Below are 20247 nucleotides of genomic sequence, written 5' to 3' on the forward strand. Positions count from 1 at the left end.
TACAAATTAGTAATTACAAGGGTATTATGCTATAAATGTGATTTATGAGGACATTTCTAGTGTCCCCATAATTTAAATCGCTTAAAAATCATACTAAACAATGTTTTATTGAAAATGTAAAAATGCAGAAGGTTTTCTGTGAGGGTTAGGTTTAGGGGTAGGGTTAGGTTTAGAGGATAGAATCTATAGTTTGTACAGTATAGAAGTCATTATGTCTATGGAAAGTCCTCATAATGATAGGTAGACCAACATGTGTGTGTTTGTGTGAGTGTGTGTGTGTTTGTGTGTGTGAGTTAGTGTGTGTGCATGAGTATTTGAGCGTGTGTGTGTGTGTGTGTGTGTGAGAGAGTTCTGCATTCTGCCTTTTGGCTGTGTTAGTCCATTTATTTATTTGTGTGTGTGTGTGTGTGTGTGTGTGTGTGTGTGTGTGTGTGTGTGTGTGTGCATGAGTGTTTGAGAGTGTATAAGTGTGTGAGTGTGTGTGTGTGTGTGTGTGTGTGTGTGTGTGTGTGTGCGTAAGTGTTTGAGAGTGTATAAGTGTGTGAGTGTGTGTGTGTGTGTGCGTAAGTGTTTGAGAGTGTATAAGTGTGTGTGTGTGCATGAGTGTTTGAGAGTGTATAAGTGTGTGAGTGTGTGTGTGTGTGTGTGTGTGTGCATGAGTGTTTGAGAGTGTATAAGTGTGTGAGTGTGTGTGTGTGTGTGTGTGTGTGTGTGTGTGTGTGTGTGCGTAAGTGTTTGAGAGTGTATAAGTGTGTGTGTGTGCATGAGTGTTTGAGAGTGTATAAGTGTGTGAGTGTGTGTGTGTGTGTGTGCGTGAGTGTTTGAGAGTGTATAAGTGTGTGTGTGTGAGAGTGAGTGAGTGTGCATGAGTATTTGAGCGTGTATAAGTGTGTGTGTGTGTGTGTGCATGAGTGTTTGAGAGTGTATAAGTGTGTGTGTGTGCATGAGTGTTTGAGAGTGTATAAGTGTGTGTGTGTGCATGAGTGTTTGAGAGTGTATAAGTGTGTGAGTGTGTGTGTGTGTGTGTGTGTGTGTGTGTGTGTGTGCGTGAGTGTTTGAGAGTGTATAAGTGTGTGTGTGTGAGAGTGAGTGAGTGTGCATGAGTATTTGAGCGTGTATAAGTGTGTGTGTGTGTGTGTGCATGAGTGTTTGAGAGTGTATAAGTGTGTGTGAGTGTGTGTGCATGAGTATTTGAGCGTGTATAAGTGTGTGTGTGTGTGCATGAGTGTTTGAGAGTGTATAAGTGTGTGAGTGTGTGTGTGTGTGTGTGTGTGTGTGTGTGTGCATGAGTGTTTGAGCGTGTATAAGTGTGTGTGTGTGTGTGCATGAGTGTTTGAGAGTGTATAAGTGTGTGAGTGTGTGTGCATGAGTATTTGAGTGTGTATAAGTGTGTGTGTGTGAGTGTGTGTGCATGAGTGTTTGAGAGTGTATAAGTGTGTGTGTGTGAGTGTGTGTGCATGAGTATTTGAGTGTGTATAAGTGTGTGTGTGTGAGTGTGTGTGCATGAGTGTTTGAGAGTGTATAAGTGTGTGAGTGTGTGTGCATGAGTATTTGAGCGTGTATAAGTGTGTGTGTGTGAGTGTGTGTGCATGAGTATTTGAGTGTGTATAAGTTTGTGTGTGTGTGTGTGTGTGTGTGTGCATGAGTGTTTGAGAGTGTATAAGTGTGTGAGTGTGTGTGCATGAGTATTTGAGCGTGTGTGTGTGTGTGTGTGTGTGTGAGTGTGTGTGCATGAGTGTTTGAGAGTGTATAAGTGTGTGTGTGTGTGTGTGTGTGTGAGAGTTAGTGTGTGTGCATGAGTATTTGAGCATGTGTGTGTGTGTGTGTGTGTGTGTGTGTGTGTGTGTGTGTGAGTGAGTGTGTGTGCATGCATGAGTGTTTGAGAGTGTATAAGTGTTTGTGTGTGTGAGTTAGTGTGTATGCATGAGTATTTGAGCATGTGTGTGTGTGTGAGTGAGTGTGTGTGCATGAGTGTTTGAGAGTGTATAAGTGTTTGTGTGTGTGTGTGTGTGTGTGTGTGTGTGTGTGTGTGTGTGTGCGTGTGTGTTTTTGTGATTTACGAGGACAATTTTGTAAGTTACAAATTAGTAATTACAAGGGTATTATGCTATAAATGTGATTTATGAGGACATTTCTAGTGTCCCCATAATTCAAATCGCTTAAAAATCATACTAAACAATGTTTTATTGAAAATGTAAAAATGCAGAAGGTTTTCTGTGAGGGTTAGGTTTAGGGGTTGTGTTAGGTTTAGAGGATAGAATCTATAGTTTATACAGTATAAAAGTCATTATGTCTATGGAAAGTCCTCATAATGATAGGTAGACCAACATGTATGTGTTTGTGTGAGTGTGTGTGTGTTTGTGTGTGTGAGTTAGTGTGTGTGCATGAGTAATGGAGAGTGTATAAGTGTGTGTGTGTGTGTGTGTGAGAGAGTTCTGCATTCTGCCTTTTGGCTGTGTTAGTCCATTTATTTGTGTGTGTGTGTGTGTGTGTGTGTGAGTTAGTGTGTGTGCATGAGTATTTGAGCGTGTGTGTGTGAGAGAGTTCTGCATTCTGCCTTTTGGCTGTGTTAGTCCATTTATTTGTGTGTGTGTGTGTGTGTGTGTGTGTGTGTGTGTGTGTGTGTGTGTGTGTGTGCGTGTGTGCGTGTGTGCGTGTGTGCGTGCGTGTGTGCGTGCGTGTGTGCGTGTGTGCGTGCGTGTGTGCGTGCATGCGTGTGTGTGTAACACGAGGAGAATTGCGTTTCAGACCGTACATGCAACGGGATTTTGCAGTTTCAGTGTGGACGAGCAACTTTTGTAAAATGCTTGAAAACGTTTGTGTGGACGGAGAGCGATTTGAAACGAAAACGCCATTTTCAGATGTACGTAGACATAGCCTAAAATGTCAACAGTTTTCATTTACCGTTGACTAAAACTACATTAAAAAGACTTTGTCAACTAAAACTTGGATAAGGTTGACCTAAATATGATAAAAACTAAAAAGGACATTTGACACAGGATTGAGACCAAGACTAAATAAAAAAAACAGCTGACAAAATCAACACTAGTATTCAGTTAGGAGTGTATTACCAACGTTTACGTGTTTTTAACGTCACTTTTTTTTATCAGTATGGTTCCACCTCATTTTGAACCAGGAAACACCCTACACACACACACACACACACAATAAATGGAAAACATGCTAATGTCGTGTCCCTAGCGATGATATCTCTGTCCCTGTGACATTATGCTGTTGGGTTAGATGGTTAAGGCTTAAAAATCCCCTACTGTGTTAGTAGTGCACAAAAATAGTGTTGGGACATGCACCGTCACTGAAGTGATCAGATTTAGAAGCCTACGTGCAGAAGTGAGTGAGAAAAGAGGGTATAATGCAAGTTCCCGGGGGGAATCGATTCTGACTGTGTGCTCTTCATTTCACAGAAACACGACTCCCGGTGCACAAAGGTTTCTGTTATTTATTTAAGGGTTTTGTTGGGTGGTGATGCTGGTTTGAAATGTTTTGTTAATGATTAAAGGTGAAGCTTGGCTTGGCTGCGGTCCTGTTTCATGTTTGACATGCGTTCGGATCAAGAGAAATATGATTTCCATCCTTTTGGTTATTTTTAAACTTCCAATTAAGAGGAAGTACGTATTGTTTGCTGGCAAAATGTAGCGTAACCAAGTCATACACAGGTCACGTGTCCTGACTGGTGCATTGCTCAGAGTGTGTCTTTGTGTTCTTCGTAACACTCTCCATGTGTAAAAATACATTTCTCTGCTAGTTTTTCCTTTTTGATTAATTAACACTTTCCATGTTAACCCAGAGGCCAAAAAGAGACGGGCAGAGAAAGAGCAATGAAAAAAATGTGCAAAGGAAAATCCTCAGCAATGGCTTCATTGTTCACACCGATTCAACAAGACTAAAAGATATAATCGCCACAGGGCTGCATGAGAATATCACAGTTATCACCTTATTTTTCACTTTGATGCTTGTTGTTGTGTTCTGTGGTGTGGCACAGTGTCTGAGTGCAATTCAATGGCCTGCTTGTGAGAACCCGGCCTGATAAAGCGGTTTATACGTTAATATTTGCAGCATTTAAACATGCATTTTGATACATTTGGAAATATGCTACAAAATACGTGTAATGTAGTTCAATGGGAAGGAGGAGGTGAGAACCGGCTTGACAATATAAATTATATTTTAATTATAAACTGAAACAAAAGACACAAACACACACATGACGGACATGTCCGTAAACCATCTCTCTGTCCCGCACAATCCTCCGCAGTCAGCCTTTATCCCTCTCGGAGGCTTGATTAGCCTGATAAGGGACCGGGTGTGTAGAATCACAACTCTGCCCGATTCCTCTCTCGTTCTCTCAGGTAGGGGAGCCCCCGGCCTTACTGCCGTTAAACCCACCGTACCCCTAACCCTAACCGTTTCTTATGCATATAAAAAACGTGACCTGCAGAAGAATTTCTAGGACTAAAGAAGTACTCCAAAGGACGATGTGCTCCCTGATAGCATACAAGAGATTTGTGTGAGGTAACAGTGGATTTTATCCATTTTCTCCCAATTTTGGAGTGCCCAATTCCCACCACTTAGTAGGTCCTCGTGGTGGCGCAGTTACTCGCCTCCGCTTCTGAGACCGTCAATCTGCGTATCTTATCATGTGACTCGTTGTGCATGACACCGCGGAGACTCACAGCATGTGGAGGCTCATGCTACTCTCCACGATCCACACACAACTCACCACACGCCCCATTGAGAGCGAGAATCACTAATCACCACCACGAGGAGGTTACCCCATGTGACTCTACCCTCCCTAGCAACCGGCTAATTTGGTTGCTAAGGAGACCTGGCTGGAGTCACTCAGCACGCCCTGGATTCGATCTTGCGACTCCAGGTGTGATAGTCAGATACCCAGGCCCCAGTAAATGTGGATTTTAAGTTATTAATCACTGATAATCATGTCCTGATACGCTCCGCAGTAGCGCTGTCATTTTTTATTCAAACAATCATTTAACATTTTAAAGTTTAGTCTTGCTTACAGTGATATAATCCTTAAAAGCAGAAATCACACCGAACCGAACTAAACTGTTCTAACGTCAAATTATGTACATGGATCAACTGCGTTAAATAAATGCGATGGCATTTAACATTTATCTAATCTCATTAATTATAAAAGCAATGAAATTAACGGATTAATTAATTGAAATCAATATTAATCGATTCAGTTATTATACACATACATTTGTACTTTACGTAAAGGTGTTAAAATGTCAAATTATTACCTTTCTCATGAGATCACGTTGGAGAACCAAATGCAGTACTTTTAACCAAATGCAGAACATATAATAAATATTTTTGCATGAAGAAAATTAAGTCTGTGTTATTGTGATTAATTGCATTGTGACATTATTTTAATGACCGTTACAAGTGACGTTTCTTCCCCCCATTGCTTATTATTTTAATGCATCTGGACCCAATTTTATGACGGTATGAAAATGTTATGGAGATTTTAGGATCGTTTCTACTTGTCATCACAACCCCTGCTGCTTTTCCTTCCAGGCAATGGTGGCATGTTACCCTGGCGACGGGACAGGATATGTACGGCATGTGGATAACCCTAATGGAGATGGGAGATGTGTCACATGCATATATTACCTGAATAAAGACTGGGATGCCAAGGTGGGAATCTTTTCCAGTAGTTGGAAATAAGTTCTGCTGTGTGAGATTTGTTTAAGCTCTTCACTGTTTATTTGCTTTTCTTATCTGATGTTGACTGTTCAAACTTGCATCTGAGCTGGCATTCAATACAATAGAAATTCAAAATCAACTTGGTGCTCACAGTTTTCTGTTGGGACTTTGAATCAATAGGCCACACGACCCGACTTGAGCTCAAAGGGTCAGTTTTTTCATGCATACATTTTCTCCCAAAAAAAGCAAGAAAGGTTGCATTGAGGCACTTACAATGGAAGTCAATGGGGCCCATTTTTGGAGTGTTTAAAGGCAGAAACATGACGCTTATAATTTTATAAACGCACTTGCATTCATTCTGTTAAAACTCATGTGATATTTGAGCTGTGAAGTTTTAGGCATTGTTTTTATAGTCATTTTAGGGTTTTAGGGTTTACTGACATTACATCGTCATGGCAATGACGTTGTTAAATTGGCTCTAACTTTACACGGATGTGGTTAATAAGTGATTATATCACAATCAAATCACGTTAACACACATAGTGTTTATGTCATGTGGCTAAACTTTTGAAACAGTGAATATTTTAAATTTAAAAAATTGGGCCCCATTCACTTCCATTGTAAGTGCTGCACTGTAACCTCGATTTTGCTTTTTTAATTTTTGGTGGTAATCAGCATTATGCCACAGATGCTGTCGATTGAGCTTATATTGAACCCGGAATATCCTCAATGTGTTTGTGAAATCTGTTTACATTTTTCCCCAAACCCTGTTTTCCAATTATTACTTTTTTAAACTTTAATAAAATGTCATTATCAAAATAGTGTCTAATCACATAAATTATTTTAAAAAGGGAAAGTGAAAAAAAAAAAAAAACATATATATATATATATATACAGTGAGGAAAATAAGTATTTGAACACCCTGCTATTTTGCAAGTTCTCCCACTTGGAAATCATGGAGGGTCTGAAATTGTCATCGTAGGTTCATGTCCACTGTGAGAGACATAATCTAAAAAAAAATCCAGAAATCACAATGTATGATTTTTTAACTATTTATTTGTATGATACAGCTGCAAATAAGTATTTGAACACCTGTCTATCAGCTAGAATTCTGACCCTCAAAGACCTGTTAGTCTGCCTTTAAAATGTCCACCTCCACTCCATTTATTATCCTAAATTAGATGCACCTGTTTGAAGTCGTTAGCTGCATAAAGACTCCTGTCCACCCCATACAATCAGTAAGAATCCAACTACTAACATGGCCAAGACCAAAGAGCTGTCCAAAGACACTAGAGACAAAATTGTACACCTCCACAAGGCTGGAAAGGGCTACGGGAAATTGCCAAGCAGCTTGGTGAAAAAAGGTCCACTGTTGGAGCAATCATTAGAAAATGGAAGAAGCTAAACATGACTGTCAATCTCCCTCGGACTGGGGCTCCATGCAAGATCTCACCTCGTGGGGTCTCAATGATCCTAAGAAAGGTGAGAAATCAGCCCAGAACTACACGGGAGGAGCTGGCCAATGACCTGAAAAGAGCTGGGACCACCGTTTCCAAGGTTACTGTTGGTAATACACTAAGACGTCATGGTTTGAAATCATCCATGGCACGGAAGGTTCCCCTGCTTAAACCAGCACATGTCAAGGCCCGTCTAAAGTTTGCCAATGACCATTTGGATGATCCAGAGGAGTCATGGGAGAAAGTCATGTGGTCAGATGAGACCAAAATAGAACTTTTTGGTCATAATTCCACTAACCGTGTTTGGAGGAAGAAGAATGATGAGTACCATCCCAAGAACACCATCCCTACTGTGAAGCATGGGGGTGGTAGCAGCATGCTTTAGGGGTGTTTTTCTGCACATGGGACAGGGCTGACTGCACTGTATTAAGGAGAGGATGACCGGGGCCATGTATTGCGAGATTTTGGGGAACAACCTCCTTCCCTCAGTTAGAGCATTGAAGATGGGTCGAGGCTGGTTCTTCCAACATGACAATGACCCGAAGCACACAGCCAGGATAACCAAGGAGTGGCTCTGTAAGAAGCATATCAAGGTTCTGGCGTGGCCTAGCCAGTCTCCAGACCTAAACCCAATAGAGAATCTTTGGAGGGAGCTCAAACTCCGTGTTTCTCAGCGACAGCCCAGAAACCTGACTGATCTAGAGAAGATCTGTGTGGAGGAGTGGGCCAAAATCCCTCCTGCAGTGTGGGCAAACCTGGTGAAAAACTACAGGAAACGTTTGACCTCTGTAATTGCAAACAAAGGCTACTGTACCAAATATTAACATTGATTTTCTCAGGTGTTCAAATACTTATTTGCAGCCGAATCATACAAATAAATAGTAAAAAAATCATACATTGTGATTTCTGGATTTTTTTTTTTAGATTATGTCTCTCACAGTGGACATGCACCTACGATGACAATTTCAGACCCCTCCATGATTTCTAAGTGGGAGAACTTGCAAAATAGCAGGGTGTTCAAATACTTATTTTCCTCACTGTATATATATATATATATATAAGGGCTGTCAATCGCTTACAATTTTTAATCAAATTAATTACATGGTCTCCCGATTAATTAATCGCGATTAATCACATATACAAATATTTGCTGAGAAAGCCCCTCATATAACAATAATTCAGTATATAATGATTATACATATTTATATCAATATATAATTATACATAGTTATCTTTAAATATTTTAAAATTATTTATATATATATTTAAAAAATTCAGATAATTAAAATGCATTACATTCTTGTGGCAGAAGTGTTAATCATTGATAAGACAATAATAAAAACAGCTTTAGAATACAATGTATTGATTATTACCATATTATTGATCATAAGTCAGTCATTGACACACAGTTCACAGTAATCCATTACACAAGTGAATTTATCAATCAGTTGCAGATTTATTATGATTTCTTTAAATTCATGCTTACAAAACTTTTACATCTAGAGCCAAGAGGTATATTAAAACAAACAACATCAAAAGGAAAATAAATAAAGTTTAAATAAAAATATCAAATTGTTTACATATTTCAATACACTTTCCAGCTTTCTGGTTACTCAAATTGGACATTTTTCTTAGGTATTGCTGAAATTAAAACGAATGGTTTATAACCACCATACTTACATTTATGAATACTAAACTTTGCCAACAAAAGCAGAAAATTAATCAAATAATATTCCTTATGAAGAGACGTGTCATAGCTAAAAAAAACGAATAAAACATTTTCAAAACAAAGTTGAAAGCTGGGAATGATATGATCTCTAACAATCTTGCACAAATTACCATATTTATGGGGTAATTTCCGAATTTTGCACCATCTCAATCTAGCGTCAGACATGCTTGTGTCGCGTCTCGGGTGTGTTGCGTCATAAACATAAAATGTTTAGGTCACTGTGTCGAGTTAAATATAGTTTAATACTCAATCTTTAAACACATCTTGAGATCCCTTCATGTGTTTTGAATGCAAGAACGCCTACTGAAGTGTTTTCTTCACTGTATAAACTGCACGTTGCTCATACAGCTGAAGTTTCACCTGCTGCCCTCTGGAGTAAACAGGTGGTACTACAAGCTTACATTTTACAGGAATCTTCCTAATTATGGTCGGGGGGGAAGTGCGATTTAAATACATTAAAAAATTTGAACGCGTTATTTTTGTAAAATTAATTGCACTGAATTAACGCGTTAAATCGACAGGCCTAATATATATATATATTAAACTTTTAACAAGTGAAAATAGAACAATTACTTTTCAACGTACTATTGCATTTGTAACAATTTTATTAATTACGACAGGACTCTTGCTTGTGATATGTTGCTTAATTTAAATTATTATTAATATTGATACATTGAATATTTAAGCAATATCACACGAGCAAGAGTGCGATATGGCCCTATATCAATACTGCTGTGATTTGGCTGCAAGTCGAGTGTTGTAGGTAATCACAGCAGTGCTGATATAGGGTTATATAGCATGATTGCGAGTGTGATATTGCTTATATACAAAAGTTCTATGAACAAGTAACTTTTTAAAAATTACGAAAAACAAATGATGCGTCCAAACCTTCATTAGTAATTAAAAAAATTCACTTCAGAAATAGTATCACGACTTGTGCTTGTTGCCAAGGATGGATGGAGTGTGTGTGTGTGTGTGTGTGTGTGTGTGTGTGTGTGTGTGAGAAAGAGAAGCATATGTAATCACCCGTTGCCACTTCCAAGCAGAGATGCTGTCAGCTTTCTGAAGATCAGATTTCTCAGTGGAAAAATATCGTCCAAGCGGGGTATTTCTCCCTATTTCGCAGTAGCTGGTGCTCAAGAGTCGATCACTATAGAAACCGCAATGTCCTCCAGCATTTTAAACAGCACCCATTGTGTAATTAATCAGTCTGTTGTGTCTCTCAGCTGTGATGAGCTCATAATGCTGAAGTTGTTCATTTTAAGCCGTTTAAAGATATTTCCTAACTTAAGTAGTGTAGTAGTAATACAAGCGATCATGAAGAGTTGTTGTATGTAAACGGCTGATGCGTATGGCTCAAATGGCTCATATTACACTCTTTTGCCGCCACCTGCTGTCTAACATATGTAATGTAAAAAAATAAAGACAGTAACTCCTAACAGATCTGCACTGCTCTTACACTTTAGTTTAGAACGGCACAAACACAAGCGGAGTGACACACACAGTGAAGCGTCCGAGTGCTGATGGTGTCAGAACATCAGTGCTCATGGAACATTTCTCGTCCAATCAGATTCGAGGACCGGAACTTACTGTTGCATATGACATTTTACTGTACAGTTGTAATATATTTCTTTACATTTCTTCAGTTTCATGCATCTAGCTTTTATTTTGACGTGTATTTGCAGTAAAGAATGGATTGGTACTTTACCAATCCGTTGATGTTGAACATTCAACAATGAATGTGCAACAAAAGTGTGCCGTGCTTAAAAACGATATCAAACCAAGCTGCATTTATTTTAAAGATGGCACAAGCATGAAATGAATTGTTGTTTTTAATGGTAAAACTATAGTTATCTGATTCTAAGTGAAGACAGTATTTGGACACTTTGGTTGTCAAATATTAGTGGAATATGTTGATAGTGAATGTGTTAAACGCCACCGTTATCACTTCAGACATCCACTAAAATTAATTTAAATAAAAAAATAAATATGGCACTTCATATTTTGTTTCTAATGCAATGAATTGATACTTTAAGTCTGGCATAAGTATCCAAATTGTTTTGTATTTTCTTTTGTTTGTCGTGCCAAGAGACTGACACTTTCCACCACAGCTGCTCTCACTTGCCAGATATAAGATCAGCTCTGCGTCAGAGAGACGGTTCACGGCGGTGTCTCTCCTGTTCTTGAACATTCCGACCGGCGGTGGAAACTAGCCAGCGTGTTGATCAGATGTTCACCCATCTCTCTTGCATGAAGTAAATGGAAAAAATGTGGCCAAAAGCAGAGGAAGGAGACCATATAGGAATGGTAGGAGCAGAGAAAGAAAGAAATGTATTAAAAAGACAAAGCTGAAATATCACATTGGCATAAGTTTTCAGACCCTCTGTTGTGACACTTGAAATTTAGCTCAGGTGCATCCCATTTCTCTGGATCATCTTTGAGATGTTTCTACACTTTGGTTGGAGTCCACCTGTGGCAATTCAGTTGATTGGACATGATTTGGAAAGGCACGCACCTGCCTATATAAGGTCTAACAGCTGTAAATGCATATCAGAGCAAAAACCACCCATGAGGTCAAAGGAACTGCCTGCAGAGCTCCGAGACAGGATTGTGTCAAGGCACAGATCTGGGGAAGGCTACACAATGTAGACAGTGGCCTCCATAATTCTTAAATGGAAGAAGTTTGGAACAACCAGGACTCTTCATAGAGCTGGCCGCCTGGCCAAACTGAGCAATCGGAGGAGAAGGGTCTTGGTAAGAGAGGTGACCAAGAACCCGATGGTCACTCTGGTTCTCCAGAGATCATGTGTGGAGACGGGAGAAACTTGCAGAAGGACGACCATCACAGCAACACTCCACCAATCTGTGCTTTATGGCAGAGTGGCCAGATGGAAGCATCTGCTCAATGCAAGGCACATAAAAAAGCACCTAAAGACTCTCAGACATGTGAGAAACAAGATTTGTGAAGAAAGCAAGTATCCTTGATCCGGTGGTCCTCCATCCACACCTTGATTGACATGGCTGTGTGGCATGGAGCATTGTCCACAGAGTTGGGGAACATTATCAGAGCAGATGAAAGCAAGTTTTCTACAAGGATAACCTTGTACTCTTGTACGTGGCTTGATTCATGCGTCCTTCACAAAGACTTATCTTCAGGATTCCAGCCTTGCTGAAGCACCCCCAGATCATCACTGATCCCCCACCAAATTTCACAGTGGGGGCGAGACACTCGCTTGTAGGCCTCTCCAGGTCTCCGTCTAACCATTAGACGACCAGGTGGAGGATCAGTGATGATCTGAGGGTGCTTCAGTAAGGCTGGAATCGGGCTGGTTCAGGTTCTTACAGTATACCTGCCTGCAGTCTCAGACATGGCTGTTTTCACACAGGAAGGAAAATAATCATTTTGTCCTGGAAATGTTTGACTGTTTTGCTAACAAGATTCTTGTTACATGTACAGAAGCATGGCAATGATCAGCACTAGTGATATGAGTCATATACACACATTCGAATCGTTTTGTCAATGCCAGTGGCTTCACATTGTGAAACAACGTCAACGGTTTATTGTCAGAAACAAATCCGTCACAAACATTCTCTGCTCATCTGCTGTCATCTCTACTGTTCTCCAATTAAATCGTTTAAGTAATCCATAATCCATAATCCATATAGCACAAAATATGATTATTTTCGTTCCAGTGTTGCTGTTTTGAACCCCTTACACCCTAAAGGCATTTTGACGATTTCGGCTTAAGTCGTACACCCAAAAGTAAGAGCTTAGAACTCCAAAAAGAAAAGGCAAAGAACCTCAATCTCCGAGACTCTTATGCGACAACACTGCGGACCAAACAGCCAAAGCTAAAGTGCTAAAAAAATGAACATTTCAGTTATTATTGAGTTTAACATTATACTTTTTAATACATCATACTTTGGTGTTGTTCTCCAACATGTCAACTATACCAGGAAAAAGAATGTGTTGATTGGACAAGGCAATCCATTGTTATAGCATATGGAACCACTGTTCCCAATGTGCACTTTTAATTATCAAAGTGCCCAAAAACCTCTCCATTTCGCCTCTCTTTGCCACCTTATTCCATCAGTACACTCCAAAAATGTGCGTTGAGCTCCCTCTTGTGTGCAGTCTATGTATGCACGCTCTGGTTCTATTATTGACCCAAAGAAATGAATGTTTAAATACACAGTTAATAAAATAAAATTGCAATATGTCCTAGTGTGATAACTAAACTGCAAATGTGATTTAATTGAATAAATACACTGCATAATAAAAGTGATAAAATGATGTGTGCTTATAATTGAGCGTGTGAAGCCGGCCGCTCAATTATTAGGCAACTAAATTACAAATATAATTTCTTCCAACTCAATTGTTTATTCTCAATTTTTAGAGTAGGTACAACAAATAAGTAACACATAATGACAATTAAATACAAATTTTGGCCTTTCAAAAATGTTCAGTGTCCAATACAGCCACCCTTCTTCTCAATAATGGCCATGAGCCGTCCGTCAGTATCTTGATCTGTTCACGATCAGCTTTCGCTGAAGCAGCAACCACAGCCTCCCAAATACTGTTCAAAGAGGTGTATCGTCTTCCTTCATGTTTGAGAAGGGCCCACAAGTTCTCAGTAGGATTTAAGCCAGGTGAGGAAGGGGCCCAAGTCATTATTTGGGCATCTTTGAGGCCCTCGCTGGCTAGCCAAGCAATGGAGTACTTGGATGCATGTGATGGAGCATAAAGATCACGGCCTTCTTGAATGCTGACGACTTCTTCCTGGACCACCACTTGAAGAAAGTACTTTCCAGAAACTGGCAGTAGGTTTGAGAGTTGAGTTTCAGTCCATCTTCAGCTCGAAAAGGTCCAATTACCTCATCCTTAATGATAGCAGCCCATACCAGTACCCATGCACCACCTTGCTGGCACCTGACTCAAAGTGGTACCCATTAGTGATCCAGCAACGGGCCCGTCCATCTGGTCCTTCAAGAGTCACTCTTATTTCACCCGTCCATAAAACCTGTCTTCATGTATTTCTTTGCCCAATCTTGGCACTTCAACTTGTGAATATATTCAATGGTGGTCGTGTTTCAGGCTTCTTGACCGTGCCCATGTCTCTGAGCACTTGGCACCTTGTACTTCAGGACACTCCAGGTAGGTTGCAGTTCTGGAATATGGTGGCATTGGAGGATAATGGGTTCCTGGTAGCTTCAAGTTTAATCCATCTCAAGTCTTTTGCGCCTTTTCTTTTGTCAGTTAAATCTCTTTTTTGGCCCAGTTTACCTGAGGTAATGAAGCTGCCTAATAATTCTGCACACCTTGATATAAGGCGTTCGTCACTTTCGACACACCCTCCCTCATTACACAAATACATATCACCTGAAAATGATTGAATCCAACAAGCATTCGATTTTATATGGTTTGGAGTTGGAAAAGGTGCATGAAAATAGTGATAAGATCAGAAAACTCACTTGCCTAATAACTGGGCATGCACTGTAATCCCAATGTGCCAATGGGCTCAAAAACACTTAGAAACGTCAAAAGTAAAGTATCCTGGAAAATTGTGCCTTGAAAAGAGTGTGAACCCTCATGAAGGATTATGAAAGTGTTGACCCCTCGTCTGCTCATTCCATAGGAACATGGTGGGCTTTTGCGGATCTTTCCAGAGGGAACAGCTCAGTTTGCAGACATTGAGCCCAAGTTTGACAGGCTTCTGTTGTTTTGGTCAGATAGAAGGAACCCACATGAAGTCCAACCAGCTTACGCTACCAGGTCTGTAATGGTCATCATACTGTCATTACACAGTTCTATTGACTCCGAGATTGTACATGATTTGTAAACTGCCTGTGTTTGTATACAAGAGAACGTATGAGTTAAATAAACCTGATTCGTTTGCAGGTATGCCATAACAGTGTGGTATTTTGACGCTGATGAGCGAGCCCGAGCTAAGGAGAAATATCTAACAGGTGAGATGAAGCGGACAATGATCCGCTAAACTCGACCAGCACTTATGCTAATCCTGAACTTGATGTTCCTTCTTGACTGGCAGCTGTAAATATGTATATCTGTTCATTTTGGTGTAACATCTATATATTTATGTTCTCCATTAGGGATGCACCAATATCACTTTTCTCTTCTGTTTTGATTCCGATACCGATCCCGATCTGACACCAGTAGTGTTGTTTTCATAATCGGATTAGAATATCTTTGCCTCATTATGACACTGCATCTCATTCACCCATTCATACACCAATGGTGGCAGAGCTGCTATATAAGGTGCTAGCCTGCCATTGGGAGCAACTTGGGGTTCAGTGTCTTGCCCAAGGACACTTTGGCATGTGGAGTCGTGTGGGCCGGGAATCAAACCGCCAACCCTGCGATTAGTGGCCGACCCGCTCTACCAACTGAGCCACAGCCACCCCACAGGGGTTAAATTTTGTTGTAATTTGTAAACAATGCTTATAATAATAATACATTTATTATTATTATTATTATTATTGACTTTTAGACTTTCATAATACAATAGCAATATATAGAGTATATTTCAGTTATGCTCCTTTAACTTTAAAACCCTCTGACTTTTATTTTGACGGTCGGCTCACTTCAGGACGTCCTGTAAGTGTCTGTTTTTGGGCTAATTCATGGTAGTTTATTTGCGTCTTATTCTAAATCTGGTGAAATGCTCCTTCGATGCTATTCTAAATGCATGTTATAAGCGAACCGAACTTTTGAGCTTCTACATCTAAGATTTTGTACATGTGTACAAACCATAAGTGCACCATTAGCCTGCATGTGGCTTGGCGGGGCGGCTGTGGCTCAGGTGGTAGAGTGGGTCGGCCACCAATCGCAGGGTTGGCCGTTTGATTCCCGGCCCACATGACTCCACATGCCGAAGTGTCCTTGGGCAAGACACTGAACCCAAGTTGCTCCCAATGGCAGGCTAGCACCCTACATGCAGCTCTACCATCATTGGTGTGTGTGTGGGTGGGTGGGTGGGTGAATGGGACACAGTGTAAAGCACTTTGGTAACCGCTAAGTTTAAAAAAGGCTATATAAGTGCAGACCATTTACCATGTGCAATGCATGTCATGCAAAACAGAGCCGTGTATGCTTTACTGTATGTTTCCTTTTACAAATTCGCAAAGCTATCGAATTATTTAAAGTGGCTTTGAATAAAATGCATGAGTCATATGGACAACATAAATGGCGCTTTTATGTGTTTTTTAATGTCAGTTTTAGAGCTTGACAGTAACAACACTGACTAACCGTATCGGTTTTGGATCGGGCTCGTCGGACCGAGACGCGATCCGTCAAAAACGGATAAACTGATCCAGGTATCGTATCGGTGCATCACTAATCTCTATTTATAGATGGCCAATCTGTGTATTAGCATTTTACTGCTCTGTGCATGTCTACACTTCTTGAGAAGCAAAATGACTTTATTAAGATATTAATTGACCAATGACCAATGGATGGTGCAATTGACCAATCAAAATCGAGTATACCAGAGAGCTGTTTAATAATGATTATCAACAGAAAGAGCAAAAAGGAGGCCTAAAATATCTGACATCTCTCTCTCTTAGGTTCAGGTGAACGGGGCGTGAAAGTGGAGTTAAACAAGCCATCTGAGCCCAGCTAGTGAACGAGGGATTAATGAAAAGAAGTGGACATGGTGGACCTCCAGAGGGCTGCTGCCAGCTGCTGAGAGAGGGACGAGCAGAGGGGGAAAGAGAGTCATTAATCGACTTTCTCATTCACCTCTCCGGCCATCATCTATAAGGGAACATTATAGAGATGTGCTGTAAAGACAGACATTCCTTAACATGCTTTGTGTTTACTTTATGGAACTTGCTGACTTATATGAGCATAGGATGGACAGAATACTACGATTTTCCCACCACGTTCCCATCAGCTCTGTCTTTGCACAATAAATAGTAAAGGTACAGTTTTGACTGGCAATGCTGCAAGCTACATACATAAAAACTCTCTGGAATGTTCTGTGTGTACTATTCTGGCAAAGAGTCACCGTTAAATATTGGATTTGTGTTTTTATATGGTTCGTAACCCAGTTTTCCAGATTCTCCTGATTGGAGCTACATGGAACATGCTTCTATATCATGGCATGCACCTGTTGCTTAGTAACCAGGTGTGTTGCTGGATTGTGTTTGCCATTAATCAGCAAATATGTCTGTTGTTGCAGACGTTATGTCTCTGTTGTCTTAAGCCAAAGCTGTCACCTCATGTCTGTCTAACAGCTCTGAGTTTTAAATAAAAAAGCTTATTTTTTTTCTCCAATGCAGCTGGTTTAGAAGTGTGTTATTGGCGCCATCTTATGGCTGCTACAGGAATATTCAGGGTTCATTTCAAGTTAAGCTCAGTCTACAGCAGGGGTTTTCAAATTGGTTGAAAGTGAGCCTCCCCCTTGAACTTGAAGACAGCTCACAGTATCAAATGCCTAAAAATCTCTTCCAATGAAAATCCAGACAGGTCTCCTAAAACTCTGTAGGCTGAATTTGTCTCTTCATTTTCATCGCCCCTGCATCGGTGGGAACAATGAGTCTGACCTTTTGACACGCACAGGTGATCGATGCGGGGCTGCACGGTAGAAACGAATAAACATAAATCGTCCTCCACCTGCAGCCTTGATCGCTATTTGCTTCAAAGCGATAAGGGTCATACCTGCTTCCGCTATACGTAAAGCAATGCGATATGGTGCTTCAGTCGCCTTATTATTAACAGAGCTAAAAGTCTGGATTACTCGCTTTTGTGTTTGCAATTGGCCGCAATGTGACACCGGAGCTTACAAGATCTCATACTATCATTTGCTATTACCTATATATATATATATATATATATATATATATATATATATATATATATATATATATATATATACTGTATATTATATGCATAACATGCACATTAACATGCAAGCTAGCAGGACAGATGTGTACAGAAGTGAACCATTATGCCCCCCCCTCTAAGTCCTCGTGGTGGCAGAGGATGAAGTCACTATGCCAGTTGCTTCCACGTCTGAGACCGTCAATCCGTGCATCCTGTCACATGGCTTGTTGAGTACGTTACCACGGAAACGTAGCGCGTGTAGAGGCTTCGTGCTATTCTCCGCATCCACGCACATCTCACCACACGCCCACCGAGAGCGAGAACCACATTATAGTGACCACGAGGAGGTTACCCCATGCGACTCTACGCTCCCTAGCAACCGGGCCAATTTGGTTGCTTAGGAAACCTGTCTGGAGTCACTCAGCACACCCTGTGATTCGACCTTGCGACTCGAGGGGCGATAGTCAGCGTCAGTACTCGCTGAGACCCCCACTTATCTCCTTTTCTTAAAAAAATGAAAAGAAAAAAAGTGCAAAAATCTGTATTCCAGTGAGACACTTTTAATTTTATCACACTAAAATCATGTTAACACACATATTATTTATATCTTGTGGCTATACTGTTGAAACGTTATACCATTGACCTCCATTGTAAGACAGATTTTTTGCACTTTTTTTTTTAAAGCAAAGGAGGAACGAGTCGAAATAAATATTTCAGCTTTGCACCAGACTCTGTTGACAGACATCCAAACATAATGACAAAGTAGGCCTAAAGGTCAGCCAGATACTCTGACGCAACTCTGTTGATTGAGGACTTTAATTCGACTGAGGGGGAGCAGGGATTGTGTTAACAACAATTACCATAAGCCCTTTAATTAGCTGACTTTTGAAATAACCCTCTGATAGCACGGGTACATCTCCTAGATGTCTGTTTAAGAGTGTTCGTCTGGAAAACGTCTCAATCTGCTGAATATCTTAAAAAGATCAGATTTGGAAACACTGTAAATCATGAATGTCTTATTGACATCCAAAGAGAAAACGTCTTCAAAACGTGTTGCAGAAGAGCAAAACAACCTAAACACGCACATCAAGTAGACGTGTGGATGATGTACAGTATATGTGCTGGGGATATGAAGTGTGTTTACATCTGGAAGATGTCATTCTTAGATTGTTTGCTCGTCTTGGGTGTCAAAAGGACATTCAGCAGATGTCTTCTGGACATTTATGATTTACTGATCACAAAGTATAGTCAGGACATTACTGATGTAAAAAAGCAGGACCATCACTATTTGAAAAAAGTCATTTATGATCAAATCTAGACAGCAGCATCACTCCAACACCTCATCCTTGAGTAATCATGCTGAATAGATCACTTATCAGCCATTATATCAAACACAGTTGAAAGATAAATAAAGATTAACATTGACTTTGTGTTTGCTGACTATCACACCTGGAGTCGCGAGTTCGAATCAAGGGCGTGCGGAGAGACTCCAGTCAGGTCTCCTTAGCAACCAAATTGGCCGGTTGCTAGGTAAGGTGGGTTGAGTCACAAGGGGTAACCTCCTCGTGGTGGTGATTAGTGGTTCTCGCTCTCAATGGGGCGTGTGGTGAGTTGTGTGTGGATCGCGGAGAGTAGCATGAGCCTCCACATGCTGTGAGTCTCCGCGGTGTCATGTGATAAGATGCGCAAATTGACGGTCTCAGAAGCGGAGGAAACTGAGACTTGTCCTCCACCACCCGGATTGAGGTGAGCACCAGGAGGACCTACTAAGTAGTGGGAAAATGCAAAAAGAAAAGGTTCAAGTGGGCAAAAAAAAACACAGGCCAATTTGGTTTCTTAGGAGACCTGGCTGGAGTCACTCAGCACGCCCTTGATTCGAACTCGCGACTCCAGGGGTGATAGTCAGCATCAATACCCGCTGAGATACCCAGGCCCCCAAGTATATAACATATTAATATAGTACTTATATAATATATATTGGTATATACCATAAAATATTAATACTGCACTGTAATTGCTACATTTGCACAAGCCACCTACTAACAGCTGTGTCCCCCCACTTTTTAAATGATTGCAACGCCCCTGTCCCAGGTGTATCCTGCATAAAGTTGAAAGAATGCCAAAAAAAGGCTAAAAGTTTTAACTTCATAGTTGTGACTTTTCTATTATACTAAAACATACAAAATAGTAATGATATAAAAAGTTTAGGTGTGTCTAAGTATTTGACTGATAGTGTAGACAAACAGACTATTTGCTGTATTTACTTAATCTCTGGCATTTAAAAAATTTTTCAGTGTCTCTGAAGGGAACTCGTGGTGCTGTGCACTTGTTTACTTTTCTTAAATCGATGACGCGTGTCTTTCTTAACCCAAGCACGGGTCACCTATTCACAGTTGCTCTGATCAAGCCCCCGCATCGGCTGGCCAATAGCTGCACAGTGCGCTGAGAACCGCTCGCCTCACCACTCACCGCACTGTTCGCCTATTGGCCAGCCGCTCTCAGGACTCGATCAGAGCGACTCAATTGGTCAGGTA

The 20247-nt window shown here is 40.6% G+C and overlaps 1 protein-coding gene across 1 annotated transcript in view; it reads left to right on the forward strand.

The window, feature by feature from the left end:
- Positions 1-17186, forward strand: part of LOC127632337 (egl nine homolog 1-like) — a 34926-nt gene extending 17740 nt beyond the window's left edge. The window contains exons 2-5 of the mRNA XM_052110883.1: positions 5554-5673; positions 14505-14641; positions 14768-14835; positions 16453-17186. Of these exons, the coding sequence (XP_051966843.1) occupies positions 5554-5673; positions 14505-14641; positions 14768-14835; positions 16453-16508 (381 nt within the window). The 3' untranslated portion in view covers positions 16509-17186. The remainder of the gene's footprint in view (positions 1-5553; positions 5674-14504; positions 14642-14767; positions 14836-16452) is intronic.
- Positions 17187-20247: the final 3061 nt, after the last annotated feature.

Source organism: Xyrauchen texanus, chromosome 39 (genome assembly GCF_025860055.1).
Source record: "Xyrauchen texanus isolate HMW12.3.18 chromosome 39, RBS_HiC_50CHRs, whole genome shotgun sequence".
Taxonomy (NCBI): domain Eukaryota; kingdom Metazoa; phylum Chordata; class Actinopteri; order Cypriniformes; family Catostomidae; genus Xyrauchen; species Xyrauchen texanus.